Raw genomic sequence first — 14,515 nt, 5'->3', positions numbered from 1 at the left:
TCATTTTGAACTGATGATTAACCAACAAGGAAGACGCGGTTGTTGCAGTAAAAATGCTGGGAATCCTAGGAGAGCGACTGTTGCGCCCTAGCACTCCTGACGAAAGAGCCCCCCTATCTAGAGAGGCCACCAATATGCTGGAGATTGTCCAGAGGAGGATGACTAGGATGATGAGATCCTTGAGTTCATGCTGTAGGAGGAATGGGTGAAGGAACCAGAGATGTTTAGCCTGAAAAAGAAACTGGGGGGGGGGAGGCTGCATCATGGTTGGAGAGCTGTCACATGGCAAAGGGATTAGGTTTGGTCTGCTTGGCTCTGGACGGCAGATCTAGGAGCCATATGTTGTAATTGCTAAGAAGCAAATCCAACTAGAGCTCTTCCAAGGGGGAATCTGCTGCCTCTGGAGAGAATGGGATCCCCTTCATCGTAGGGCTTCAAGACAAGCATGTAAGAAGGTGAGTTCCTTGAGGGTAGGCATTGATTGGTTTGTCTCTGTGTCCCAAGCACCTGGCCCGGGGTGTGGCACACAGCAGGCACTAAAGCAGCCACGTGATTAAGGCAATGACTGACGAGCCAAGTGGCCACTTGCTGGGGACAGTCACAGCGGCAGCTCTGGTTTAGGCAGAGCTTGGATCAGGTGGTCCCTTTCAATCCGAGATTCAGGGACTCTGGGACCTGGATTCCAGTTCTGGCTGGGTGACCATAGGCAAGTTGCTTGACCTCAGTTTCCCCCTTCTATAAAATGAGGATGTTATGATTTCTAAAGTCCCTTCTAGCTCTAGACCCAAAACAATGAGTGACATAAGGATTTCAGAGCCAAATCTCATACCTGGAACCCAGGACAGCACTCTTTTGCCATGCCACATGGCAGTTAATTTCACTGTTTAAAGATCCACTCAAACCTCCAAGAAGCCTTCCTTGATTCTCAGTAATGACCTTGCCAAATCTTCTGCGTCATTTATTTGTGCCCTGTCTTATGAACTGGTCATGAAATATTGTGGGTTAGTTATCTGGCTGTAGGCCTTCTTCCTCCCAACTAAAGTGAAAGCTTCCACCACCCAGCCCAAGCTCTTCATACAGACCACAGCTAACAAATGTTCATGGCATTATACCTACCTTCCTGACAGCCCCAAGGATCATCACCCCCCCCCCAGTGAAAGGAAGGAAAGTAAGGTTAGGGGGGATAAGAAATGACTTGCCTATTTCAGAGAAAGAACCAGGGCTAGACCCCAAGTCTCTACTCTCCCAGGCCAAGGATCTTTCCCTGCCTTGCCTCCAGAGGGGGAAGGCTGTCTACATACACCTTTCCCTGGAGGGACCCAATGAGCATCTCCTCCTTGCAGCTAAAGATGGTGGGGGATGTGGAGGGGGGAGGAAGCTGAGAAAGGTCCAGCCCCACTCAGCCTTTCTAAAACTCACCTGAGACACCAATGTCAGAGATCACAGCTTTCTTCCGGTCTTTGACACTGCTGATCTGAGGGAAGTGGACATCCAAGGCCAGGTAGAGGATGCAGGTGAGGAAGGCCAGGACACCCACCGTGACTCCATAATTGCAGGCATTGTGGTTCCGGTTGTAGATGCAGAATTTCTCACTCTCCTTAGAGTCATTCAGATAGCCCTCATTCACGATAGAGCCAAAGACAACAATAGCAAACACCTGCCCGGGACAGAAGGCGGGGGAAACTGAGAACCAGATGCTAGTACCTTAGCAACCAGAAGCTGCCCCCACCTTCTTACACTGGTTTGAGACAACTGGACAAATACTTTGGGTGGGGCACAGAAAGAGGCAAAAGACAGTCTCTGCCCTCCAGGAGCTTACAGTCTAATGGAATGACATTGCCTTCATTGAATGGCATGATCTTTGGACCCAGCCTATGAACTTACCTTCCAGTTCTTTATATAGGGGTCATAGTATCCTCCTAAACCTGGGGCTTCATGAAAGTTGCATGACCCTTAGTGCCTAGTCATAGTAATAAACAACAACAACAACAATAATAATAATAGCTTATAGCAAGGTGGCATTGTGTAACTTACAGCATGCTTTCCTCATCCTGTCCTGTGAGACTGAGTACACAATCATTATCTTTGATGTTTTATGAAGAGTTTTCATCAATCCATCCATCAACAGGCATTTCTGAAGCATGAACCGTATATGTCAGGCTCTGTGCTAGACACTGGGGTTATACAGTCAGATCCAGAAACAACCTGTACTCTCCCAGAGCTTATAGTCTAATAGAAGAATAAACACAGGCCCACCTAAGCGTGTTCAGAACGTACATAGGATAAATCAAGCAGCCGGGGGGCGGGGGGTGGCGCTCTGGCAGCTAGGGGTGACACAAAAGCCTTCATGTGTAGAAGGAGGCCCAGGAGCTGGAAGGAATCTAGGGGTTCCGAGAGGTGGAGATGAGGAAGGGGAACATTACCGACGTGAGTGACAGCCAGGTCAGAGGTATGGAGACTGAGCTGGAGCATTGGGGAGGGAGGGAGGGCAAGCAGGCCAGATGAAGCAGAGTGCATAGAGGGGAGGCAGGTGGATGAAGATGGGACAGGTAGGAAGGACCCAGGCTGTTAAGCCTTTAAATACCAAGCAAACAAAGTTATATTTGATCCTAGGCAATAAGGAACCAGTGTGTGAGTGTGTGTGTGTGTGTGTGTGTGTGTGTGTGTGTGCATGCGCGTGTGTGTAGCAGCTAGGTGGCACAGTGGATAGAGTGCAGGGCCAGGAGTCAGGAAAACTTATCTTCCTTCAAATCCAGCCTCAGATACTTACTAGCTGTGTGACCCTGGGCAAGTTACTTCACTCTGATTGCCTCAGTTTCTTCATCTGTAAAATGAACTGGAGAAGGACATGGCCAACCACCCCAGTATCTTTGCCAAGAAAACCCCAAATGGAGTCATGAAGAGTTGGGCATGACTGAATAATGACTCGATGACAACAGCAACTGTGTGTGTGTGTGGGGTGGGTGTGGGTGTGGGTGGGTTTTCACACACAGGATAAACAGATGAATACAAGGCAGTGTGTAGGGAGGGCACCAGCAGTTGGGGTGGCTCAGGAAAGGCTTCATGCACTAGATGGTGCCTGAGTTGTATCTTAAAGGAAGAAAGGGGCTCCCTGAGGTAGAGGTAAGGAAGGAGTGACTTCCAGGAATGGGGGACAACCAGTGCAAAGGGGGTTTCCAGAAGGAGAGGTGGCTAACAGTGTCCAATATAGTGAAGAAGCCAAGGAGGATGAGGACTGAGGAAGGGCTGTTAGATTGGGTGCTCAGGAAATTGCTGGTAACTGGAGAGAGGAGTATCAATGAATGATGAAGCTATGCTGCAGACAATTAAGATCAGGAGAGAGGAAGGTGAGGCATCAGCTGATAAAGAATGGTAGTGGGGCTGGTGGGATCTAACAAAGGGCTTTTGAAAATGGGGAAGGCATGGGTGTGTCTGTAGGTGGAAGGGAAAGGGTCAGTAGATAAGAGAGACTGAAGATTAGAGAGAGCATCCAACCTGCTGAAGAAAAAAAAAAGGTGGGGTCAAAGTGCATGAAAAGACATTGGTCTTCGTAAGAAGGAGGAGGAAAAGGAGGGGGAAGAGGAGGAGCTGTCTTCATCAAAGATTAGATTAAAGGAGGAAATGGTGGGGATGATGTCAGAGGGCTGAGATGAGGAGGAAGAGGGGAGGAGAGATCTGCCTATTTCTCATCTCTCTCTCTCTCTCTCTCTCTCTGTCTCTCTCTCCCTCTCCCTCCCTCTCTCTCCCTCTCTCTCACTCTCCCTCTCTTACTCCCTTCTTCCTTCCCTCCCAATTTTCGTACAGAAAGTGGGGCCTGAGCTGAATCTTGAAGGAACAAGGGATTCCAGGCTGTAGGGGAGGCAGAACATCCTGGGCACAGCAGATGGCTAAGGGAGATGGAAAGACATGTGTGGGGAATAGCCAGAAGGCCAAGGGACCTGGGCCTTAGCGAGTATGGAGGGCATGAGTGTGTGAGGAGACAGGAAAGGCAGGAAGGGACCAGACTGTGAAACACTCTGAATGCCACAGGAGGTTAAATTTGGTCCTGGAGACAATAGGGAGCCACTGGGGTTTACTGAGAAAGGGGTAACCTGGTCAGAGCTGTGCTCTAGGGGCTATATGGGGGATGGAGGAGAGCGAGACTTGAGGAGACCAGCCAGGAACCTACGGCAATGATCCAGGTGAGCGGTGATGAGAGCCTGGTCCAAGGATGTGGCTGTGAGTGGAAGGAAGGGGGCCCCTCTTAAGAGAAGCTGAGGAGCCCAGAGAACGAGCTGGGAGGAGCTTCTGCACATATGGCGTCAGAGCTGGGAGGGCTCAGTGATCCTCATTAGACATCAGGTCAGATTTCAGAGAAGCGCATTGCCAATTCTATCCCACCCAGAATAGTGAAAACAACAGCCAAAAAGGCAAATGTATTGCGTTACTTCAAGGGACCAGCTTCTGTTATCTTGAAAAACCAGTGATGTGGCATGGGATGGCTGCACCCGAGGAGGCTGGCAGATGCAGCGTTACTATATGGGACTGATGTGTCCAATGAGTGACCCAGAGAAGGTTTTATGTCCTGAGACAACAGGAAATGTGGCAGAGGCAGAGACACTGAGGGCTTCAAGCCTGACTCTGACGTCCTCCTACCCGTGTGAATTTGGGCAGATCAGTTCTGGCTGAGCTGCACTTGCCTCACCTGTAAAATGGAGATAATAATCCTTGCATTACCTACCCTGACCAGGTTGTTTTAAGGAAAGCACTGTGTGAATCTTCAAGTCCCAGAAAAGTAGGACTTTGATTATGATGGAGGGTGTGGGGTTGACTAGAGGATGGGTGCAATGGGGGGGGGTAATGTATGTGAAGGGGAGGAGCCTTCAGAATAACTCCCCTTGTACTTTCCTCACAACCACCCTATAAGGTAGATGGTGCAAGTGTTATCATCCCATTTTGAAGATGAGGAAACTAAGGCTGGGAAGGGACAGGTAATTGGACTAAATTACTGTAAAATCCAAGAACCTCCAAGCTGGAAAGGCCCTCCTGGTGTCCCTCCCTGACTGGGCCCCACCCAGTCTTAGCTGATTGACAGTCTGCCTGCCCTCTGATGATAAGGGGAGCCACTGTCTCCTGAGGCAGCCCCCTCCATGCCTGGACAAACCATATTGTTAGAGGAGTTGGCTTTATACCCCCCCCCATTCCCCCAACCCCTGCTGGTTTTGCCTGCTCTGGCCAAGCAGACCAAGTCAGAGCTCACACACACACACACACACACACACACACACACACACGCACATGCCAGTCCTTTATATACTGAAGGCAGTGGACATGTCTCCCCTAAGACTTTTCCAAGCTAAATGTCTCCAGGGCAATGATCTTTGCACTTCCAAAGCATGCCTCCCTCCCATTCCGACCGTCCTCCTCTAGTTACTGACCATCTCTAAGGACCCTTCCAGACTTCAGACTGAGAATTGAACTGAATGGCTCTGGGGCCGTCTGGTCCAAACCACTCACCGAGGCCTCCCCACCACATTATCTCAGACAAGTGAGCACCCAGATCTTGACCCTGCCATTGTCTATAGTCACATGGTGAATGAGCATCAGATTTGGGGCACCCTGTCACCTGACGAGAAGAACTGTTGCTCAGCTCCAAGTTTCTGAGGCCAGGCCACTCTCTTTTCTTCACCTGAAGCAGGAATGCATGGGCAGGGCAGGGCCTGAGGACAAAAAGGTTCCAATTTGCCATGACCCTCTCCTTATTTCCTGGCTCCTTTCCTGTGCTCTTCCTCGTGAGAAGAGGAGGAAAACTGAGCACCAGAACGGCCCTGCCTGGACTAGGAATGCTTGTTTGGTTCTGGGGAACTGAAAAACCACTGAGGTCCCAGACCAGGCTGGCAGAGAAGAGCCCCCTGTCAGAATCAGCATCCCTATCAATTAAACCCTGGTTCAAATTGTCCTATTCCTTGGAGCTTCATCACAGCCTGGGGAGGCAAGCAATGCAGATCTAATGACCTCCATTTGACACAAAAGGAAACACAATGGATTTTAAGACATCAGAGAGGTGATGTGACTTGTACGTTATCACACAACAAGTTGGTGGATTATAAAAAGGGCCAAAGGGGATTGTTTGAATCAGATGTAGGAGACAAGATCACTAGCTGGGACTCTGAGTTACTATTCTGGGAAGCAGGTCAAAGACTATCTTGCCAATGCTCTGTTCTGAAAGACAAACAGACACATCCCAAAGGCTGGTCTGGATTCCAGAGAGGCCAGGGACTGGACAGGGGAAAGAGAACCACACTGAGAGGGAAGATAGGAATGGGACTTGGGATTTCACTGGTCTAGGGGACTCTCTCTACCAATGTAGGCTGGCACCTTACCCTCAACTAATACCCTTGCAGATGTCTGGGGCACTGACTTGTCCAGGGGGGCACAGCAAGATGGGTCAGTGGTACAACTTGAACTCAGATCATCTGGGCTCTGCAGCCAGCTTTCTTTGCAGAGCTGACAACTGGCCATGATAATTATCCCTTAGCTAGCAAATACTCAGGTCTCTGGCAAGGAATACTTTGTATCATGGAAAGAGATGATTTTGTAACTTCTGAACAGCTCAGAGAATCAGATTATCAGAGAATCAAAGCTCCTCATGTGCTTTTTATCTCTAGTCCCTAGAACACAATGGGACTTTATAAATACTTACTGAAGGCCAACACGTACTAGCGGGTGACCTTAGACAAGTCACTTTCTCTGAGCCTCAGTTTCCTCATCTGTACAATGACAGGACTGGACTAGATAGCCTCAAAGGAGAATATCTGGAGTTGGATGACCAGGATTCGAATGCCAGCTCTGCCACTGGATGCAGGTGTGACCTTGGGCGAGTCCCTTCTCTTCTCTTCCCTTCCCTGGGCCTCAGTTTCCTTGTCTGTAGGCTTGGACTAGGTAGCTTCTGAGGTCCCTTCCAGCTTAGGGTTTATTATCCAGTGGTGAGAAATGAACCACTGTTCATTAGCTGACTCTCTAGCTCAATCTGGAGTCCCAGATCAGGGCAGTTCTTCAGAATAATCTTCCCTAACTGTGACACCCATCCCTGTTCATCCCAGGAGTCACAGCTGGGGGAGGTCATCTGGCTGAAGCCCCTGGTGCACGGGGATCCGCCGGCAGAGCATGGAGGGAGGTGGCCATACCTAAACCCAAGCGCACAACAGCTGTCACTCTTGCCATCCACTAATTTGGTAATTCCAGGCTTAAAACAAGTACTGACGTCTGCCTGGCCTGAATCCTATACATACAAGTGAGTCCATGGGGAGCAAGAGGCAGTGCCAGAAGATGGATGGGAAGAGGCCTGGGCTACAGTCAGGCCTCCTCTGCTTTGATGGCTGTGTGACTTCAGTTACCTCTCTAAGCCTCAGTTTTCCCATCTGTAAAATCGAGACGATCACACACCAGAGCTATTAGGCGAATCAACTGTGGTAACTGATGTGTGTCCCAGTATGTGGCAAATGACGAACGCATTCGTCAGTACGGGGGCTGGCTCACCTACATTATTGCTTCAATACCAGGAGCACCTTCAGGTTCACTTCCTCACTTGGTCATCACAACAGACCTTCATCACTGATGTTACTGGTATTGTCATCACCACTGGAAGAGACAGCAGAGCAGGAGGAGAAGAACACTGGCCCTGAAGTCAGAGGACCTGGGTTCAAATGTGATGCTTATTCCCAGTGTGACCTCAGATAAGTTCCTTTCTCTCTCTAGGCCTCAGTTTCCTTTTCTGTAAAATGAAGGGGTTGAACTACATGGCTCCTTTGAGGCTCCTTCTAGCAGATCTATGGTCCATTTTATTTTTTTTTCTTCCTATGGTCCATTTTAACCATGAAGAAACTGAGGCTCAGAAAAGGAAAATGACTTATCCAAGGTCACAAAGTGGTGCAGACGGGCTTTTTAGGCCAGTCTCTTGATACGTCCAGTGTCTTCTCCTCTGACAATGCACTGCCTGATACCATCGTCATTAGCACTTGTGGACTTTCCTCTTGCTCTAGGGCATGGGTGGGCATGGATGGGCACGATCAGTGCCTACAGAGAGCCCATGGGGAACTGGGCTCATGGGGGTGCTCAGATGTCGTCCCCCTGTAGCAACAATCAGTAGCAGTGTGCTGAAAGCCCTCAGGACTGAACAGGGGCCCCAAAGGACAGTGGTGGATTGTGTCCATAGCGATCCCACCGACCCTGAACAGCTCCAGGCTCTCCTGTCTTAATGGGTTTGGGATGGGAGGAGTAAAGGGCAGGATGTAGTCTTGTGGGTTCTCTGTTCTCTCCTTAGTTCTAGACTTGGAGTCAGGACAGCTGGATTCCAGGCCTAACTCTGAGTAAGTACTTTCCATTCCCCAGGCCTCAGTTTCCACATCTGTAAAACAGCTAATAATATTATACTACCTACCTCCCAGGGCTGTTGTGAGGAAAGTGCTTTGCAAGAAAGGAGACACAGTCTTGTTATTATTTCTCCTTTCCCTTCCATCTAGGTGGGAGGTTTAATGGTGATCACATGCGGGAAGATGGCTGTTGCTAGACCAATGTTTAGAGGAAGCATCAGTCTGACAGGGCTCAGAGAACAGCCATAGGGATCTGGAGCTGGAAGGGATGGGAGAGGTCATTCTGTCCAACCCCCTTTCTGCCAGGGAGGAGACAATGACAAAGGAAAGGATGTAGGAGGGTAGGGGCCCAGCTCTGGGGTCAGGAAGGCCTTTGGGGACCATCCAGTGCAACTCCTTCATTTTACAGGAGGAAACAGAGTGATTTGCTTAAGGTTACCCTGGTAGTATCAGAGGTGTGATTTGAACTCGGGACCTTGGACTCCAGAGGTAGTATTCTTTTGCAACCTTGCCAAAGTCCCCCAGATTATAAAGAGCAGAGTCAAGATTTGAATCCAGTCCCTCAGCTTCCTAATCTGGGATGTTTTCTCCTATCCCATGCTGCCTTTCAGTGAGGTGGTGAAGGGTTTTCAGAGAGGGGATGGGAAGGAGCACAGGATTAGGGCATCTTCAGCAGGCATCACCTGCCAGAAGCCCCTCATTTGACAGGTGAGGAAAGCAACTTGGCCATAATCAAGCTGGAAGTAAAAAGTAACTGATTCAGAGATGTGAACCCAGGGCAGGAGGTCTGTATAGTTAAGTGACCCTCCAAACCCTGCCTAAAATGTCCCTTTCTCCAAAGAAGTACAGAATCTCAGAGCTGACAGGGATGCAGGTGGGTCATTTCATCCAATTTACATTCCCATGACTATGTCCCAGATGTGTCCTCCAGCTTCTGCATGAAGACTTCAAATGATGGGGAACTCACTACCTCACAAAGCAATCCAAGGCACTTTTGGATAGCACCAATTTTCAGCCTATTCTTCCTTAGGTTGGGCTAAAAACTATGTTCCTGTAACTTCCCCTCCACTGGTCTCTCTTCCTTATGCCAGACCTGCAAATATATTTTCTTCTCTCCAGGCTACGTGTCCCCATCAGCTCCTACCAATCTTCATATGGACTGGTCTCTAGCCCCCTCTCCCTTGACTCTCTCCACCCATGACTTCTCAGGGTCTCTATTTAAACCCAGGTAATGGCTGCCTGGGAAGGTATTTTCATGTTCTCCCCTCTCCAAGGTCACCCAGGCTCCTGTACTTTTCTGAGAGCATCTCTGAGGCTCTTCCAGCCATCATCCCCTGTGAGAATGGTGACAGATTCTCCTCAGCTGGTCCCAAGATGACCAGTCAGCCTTCCATCATCCCTCCCCATCACAGTTTCCATAACTCTTGAACACTGGAACAGCCACATTTCCCCACAAGACTGAGGCCTAGTCAGGCAGCTCTTGGCCAGGCATAGGACATCACAGCTGGAAAGGATCTGAGATCTCATGTAGGCCTGCATTTTCTCCAAGAGGAAGCTAAGTGACCTTCCCAGGCTGTAGGTAGTAAGTAATATGGCTGGGATTTGAACCCAGGCCTTCTTATTTGACCTAGCGCTCTTTCCATTACATTGCTTCTCCTAATTGGGGAAGTCGCTGGGTCCCAATCAGTTCCTCTCTGCTGGAAAGACAGTCCTCCAGGGCAGGCCCTCCCCTGACGCTAAGCTCCTATTCTTGCACCACCAAGTTCCTCTCCGTAGAATTAGAAGCATCCCTCATCACGCTCCCATGGCTGTATTTATGATTCCATGGCTCCCCAAGCAGCTTAAATACTCCTGAAAGTTGTGAATATGACACTTTCCTCATCAGGAATCTTTCCAGCTCCCACCCACCACCCACCTCCTAATTCCCATCACCCCCCTCACACCCAGATGGTAACTAATCTTTTCAGACAGCCCTGCCAGGCCACACAGCCTCATCCAGAGAATTTCTGCACTGAGGAAAGATGTCAGCAGCATTTGGATGCGCTGACCTCGGGCCTGCTCATCTTCCCCTATTCATCCAATGACCCAACTCTACCTACTGGGCACTGCAGGCCAGCTGGGCGACTGGCCAGCCTCCTTACTCCTTAAGCTCTGGTTTAGTGAATATTCACAAGGCCTTTTACAGACATCGTCTCACTTGAGCTCACAAGAACCCTGAAAAGTGGGTGCTGCCCACTTCGTTAGCCCCATTTTGCAGATGAGCAAAGGGAGGTCCGGTCATAGAGCTAGGAAGGAGCAGAAGCTGGGCTCATGCCAAGTGGCAGCATCAGGGAAGGCTTCTGGGAGGAGGTGGTGTTTGTACCTTTGATTATAAATATTCACCTAGCCGCTTTCTCTTTGCCCATTACTCTGTAAGTTCCCAGAGGACACGGGCTCCCTCTTAGTTATCTCTCCCAGCACAGAGCTAAACACACAGAGAGTTAGGAGGCCTAGCCCGGCTCAGTTCCAAGGGGCTCTTCTTCATCTGGTGGTCTATCCATGGCCAGCCATGAGTGTCCACTGAAGCCCGGTGGGGTCAGAACCTGTATCGAAGGTGTGGGATTCACGTCAGTGACAACCTAGATATTCTGATACCCCAAAGCATTCTCCTCTCTTCTGGGACCCATCCCCATGCTGCCTGTCAGTTTGGAGCTAGAGAATGTCAGAGCCAAAAGGGCCTTAGACATCACAGAATCCAAGCTTGCCACCCAGGCTGCATGGGTGAGAACCACTAATGAGCCTCTCTGGGGCTGCACCCAGATCTCTCTGCTCATCTGCCTGCCTCCTAGCTTTGTCTATATTATTGGTTGATTAATCAGCAAGCCGTGTCTTCCCTCCCCCAGCTCTCTTCTCTTCCCAATTTCCCATGACTGTCAAGGCACCACCATCCTCCCATCCCCCAGGCTCATAACCTGGCTATCATTTGTGACTCCTCACTCTCTCCCTCCCCATAGATTCCACTCGTAGCGAAGGCCTGCCCCTTCTGCCTTTGCAGCATCTCTTGAACGTGCCCCTTTCTCTCCTCTGATCCTGCCACCCTCTGGTGCGGGCCCTCGTCACCTCATGCCTGGAGTATTGCAGTAGCCTATGGCTAGGTTTGCCTGCCTCTACTCCAGCCTCCACTGAGCTGTCAAAAAGATTTCCCACATCATCCCTGCTCCACATTCAATAAATCCCACTGGCTTCCTGTTACCTCCAGAATCAGATATAAAATCCTCTGTTTGGCTTTTGAAGCCCTTTATAACCTCTCATTCCAGGCTTCTCATACCTTACTCTCCAACATGGACCATTTAATCCACTGACACAGGCCTCTGGGTCTTCCTTAAACAAGACCCCTCCACATCCAGACGCCAGTCATTTGCACTGGCTGTGCCCCATGCCTAGAATGCCCTCCTTCCTCAGCTCCACCTCCTGGCTTCTTTCTGAGTCTCAGCTGAAATCGCACCTCCTACAAGGGGCTTTTTCTGCTCCCCTTCAAAGCCTACGGAGCCCTTCCTCTCCCAGGCAGGGGTGATTTGTCCTGTCAAAATTCCTTTGTACAGCATTGTTCACATTTTGCCTTCCCCTTTAAATCATGAGCTCCTTCAAAGCAAAGCCAACTTTTGCCTTTCTGGATATCCCCAGCACTTGGCACACAGTAGGTACTTAATAAAGGCTGGTCCACTGAGTGTATTAAGTGCCTACTAGGTGCCATATATAAGTAGATAGGCCTTGCCCTCAAGGAACTTACATTTCTGCAGAGGAAAAGAAACATGTACATATGTATATATGTGTGTACATATTCATTCGCATAGATATGGATGAAAACCTATAGATGAATATGTGTGTATACACACACACACACACACACACACACACACACACACACACACACACACACCCCAGTGATTCATTTCTGAGTCATTCGAATCAACCAGCCGTAAACCATCATGGCTGGCCGGAGCCTTAGAAGTCACCACACCTATCTGCTCTCTGCACAGGTAAAGACAGTTTGGCCCAGAGAGACAATGACCCATGTGGGCGCGTTTACGGATGAGCAGACATTAGAACCAAGGCCTGCTGTGCCCCCGTGGGGCTTATTGTACAAGGCTTATCTCACGTTGTCACTTAACGTTTCTCCATCCACATTCTGTCTCCCCAGATGCATCATAGACCCTCTGACAGCGGGATGGTGTCTAGCTGCTTCATCTCCTCCCATGGCCAGGGCTGGGCAGGGGGTGGGAGATCCATTCTGGCCAGATGGGATTAGGGAGAGGGGTGGGAGATGAGGGGGCAGGGCAGGAAATGAAAGGAATGAGGTGGATGGGAGATGACAGGCGGAGCAGGGAAATCAGTGAGACTTGCAGATAGAAGGCGGGGGAGGGGGGGCAGCAGGCGGTGGGCTGGCACATTCCCAAGGGGGGCAGAGAGTGGACAGGAGGCTGAGGAAGGGCAGCAGAGAAGAGCAGACTGGGAGAGCAGGCAGGAAAACATTCTGAGGCCCTGGGATTTCACTGCCAGAGGAAGGATCTCCATCTGCCAGCATAGGGCAGCACCTTTCCTCCGACTTAGGGTCTGAAGAACTTCCTACAGCGCCCCAGGGGACCACCTGCACACGCATAAGAAACCGAGCTTCTCCTCCCCCTTCACTCAGCAGTTCAGTGATCACTATGGTGGTGGCAGCTTCTTCTTCCCTCTTCTAAGAATGTAAAACGGGGTATATGGCATCATTTTAAAATTAACTCTGGCACGTGGAGCTCAGAAAACACACTGAGATCTGAGGACTCTCAGAATCCAGAGCTAGCAGAGACCTCGAAGGCAGAGAAAACAGGAAGCATAGAAGACCGGGGTGGGAGGCAGGATGACCTGGGGCAAATCTGGTCTCCAGTCCCCTCACTTCAGTGGACCTCCCTTTCCTCCCCCTCAAATCCCCTCCCACCTGTGACATCCCCTGTTCTGAGGCCCCTCCCACCTGTGACATTCCAAGTCTTAAATCTCATTCCCTAACCCAATCCCCCACTTAAAGCAAGAATCCTCCCAAAGCACCATGTAGAGGCCAGTTAGCCTCTATTTGAAGCTCCCCCCAACCCCCACCCTGCCCCCAGCCAACAATCTACAGAGCTCCTCTCTGGAGAGCACACTAGCCTCTTTGGGCGCTGGGTGATGCAGTGGGTAGAGCCCAGCCCTGAGTCAGGAGGATTTGAATTCAAACAACTGAACAAGATCCCTTCTAGTTTAGGTCTGAGGTCACATGCCCTTATAGGTGTTCCTATGACCTCCAGAATCAAAGCTAAAATCCTCTTCTGTCTTCACAAACCCTCGTCAATCTGATTAGCCATTAGTACCATAAGGGATAAAGGCTGGATTTGGAGTCAGGAGGCCTGAATTCAAATCTAGACACTGACACTTGTTCCCTGTTCTTGGACAAGTCACTCAGCTCTCTGGGCCTCAGTTTCCCCAAGGGTAAAACAGGGAGGACTCTGTGTGAGTGAATGTCCTCTAAGGTCCTTTCCCGCTCTCAAACTATAATCAGTGAACATGGTCACCAGCAGCTTCCCTCACCTGGGGCGGTTTTGTGATGGGTTAGTGGTATGTACTCAGGTCTTGGCACGTCCCAGCTCTGACACTTTATGAATAACCCTGGGCAAGCTGCTTAACTAATCTGTGCCTCAGTTTCTTTATCTGAAAATAGGAACAGTAACACTTGTTCTGCCTTCTTTGTAGGATTGCTGTGAGTGAAGAGGTTTGTAAAACTTAAAATATTTACAGAAAACTTGAGTTCATATCATTATATTGAGCTTTACTGTAAATCCCCCCAGTGGACCTAGCTCTGTGCTTTGGGGTCAAGCAGAGCCAGTGTGAGGGGAAGAGATGGTGGAGAGTGGGGCAGAGTAATAGAAAGCCCTGGCCTGAGAGTCAGAAGACCTGAGTTGGACCCCAGCCAATGCTCAGGGAGTTCACCACTCTGGGCCTCAGTTTCCTTATTTGTTAAATGGGGGAGGGGGCTGGTTCTTTGCCTCATTTGTGTCCTGGACACCTCTGGCAGGCAGTCTGGTGAACTTGACGGACCCCTTCTCAGAACCACATTTTAAATAATTGAAGGAAATTCACTTGGAGGGGAGTAGACTCCCTGAAATCTGTCCATA

The 14,515-nt window shown here is 49.9% G+C and overlaps 1 protein-coding gene across 4 annotated transcripts in view; it reads right to left on the bottom strand.

Moving 5' to 3' along the window:
• Positions 1 to 14,515, bottom strand: part of SYNGR1 (synaptogyrin 1) — a 37,814-nt gene that overhangs the window by 13,206 nt on the left and 10,093 nt on the right. For all 4 annotated transcript variants that reach the window (XM_078147468.1, XM_020982645.2, XM_020982644.2 and 1 more), the window contains exon 2: positions 1,420 to 1,657. In XM_078147468.1, the coding sequence (XP_078003594.1) occupies positions 1,420 to 1,657 (238 nt within the window). The remainder of the gene's footprint in view (positions 1 to 1,419; positions 1,658 to 14,515) is intronic.

Source organism: Phascolarctos cinereus, unplaced genomic scaffold (genome assembly GCF_003287225.1).
Source record: "Phascolarctos cinereus isolate Bilbo 61053 unplaced genomic scaffold, phaCin_HiC Scaffold_1;HRSCAF=81, whole genome shotgun sequence".
Taxonomy (NCBI): domain Eukaryota; kingdom Metazoa; phylum Chordata; class Mammalia; order Diprotodontia; family Phascolarctidae; genus Phascolarctos; species Phascolarctos cinereus.
The sequence above is the reverse complement of the archived record's forward strand: the minus strand, read 5'-3'. Positions and strand labels throughout refer to the sequence as shown.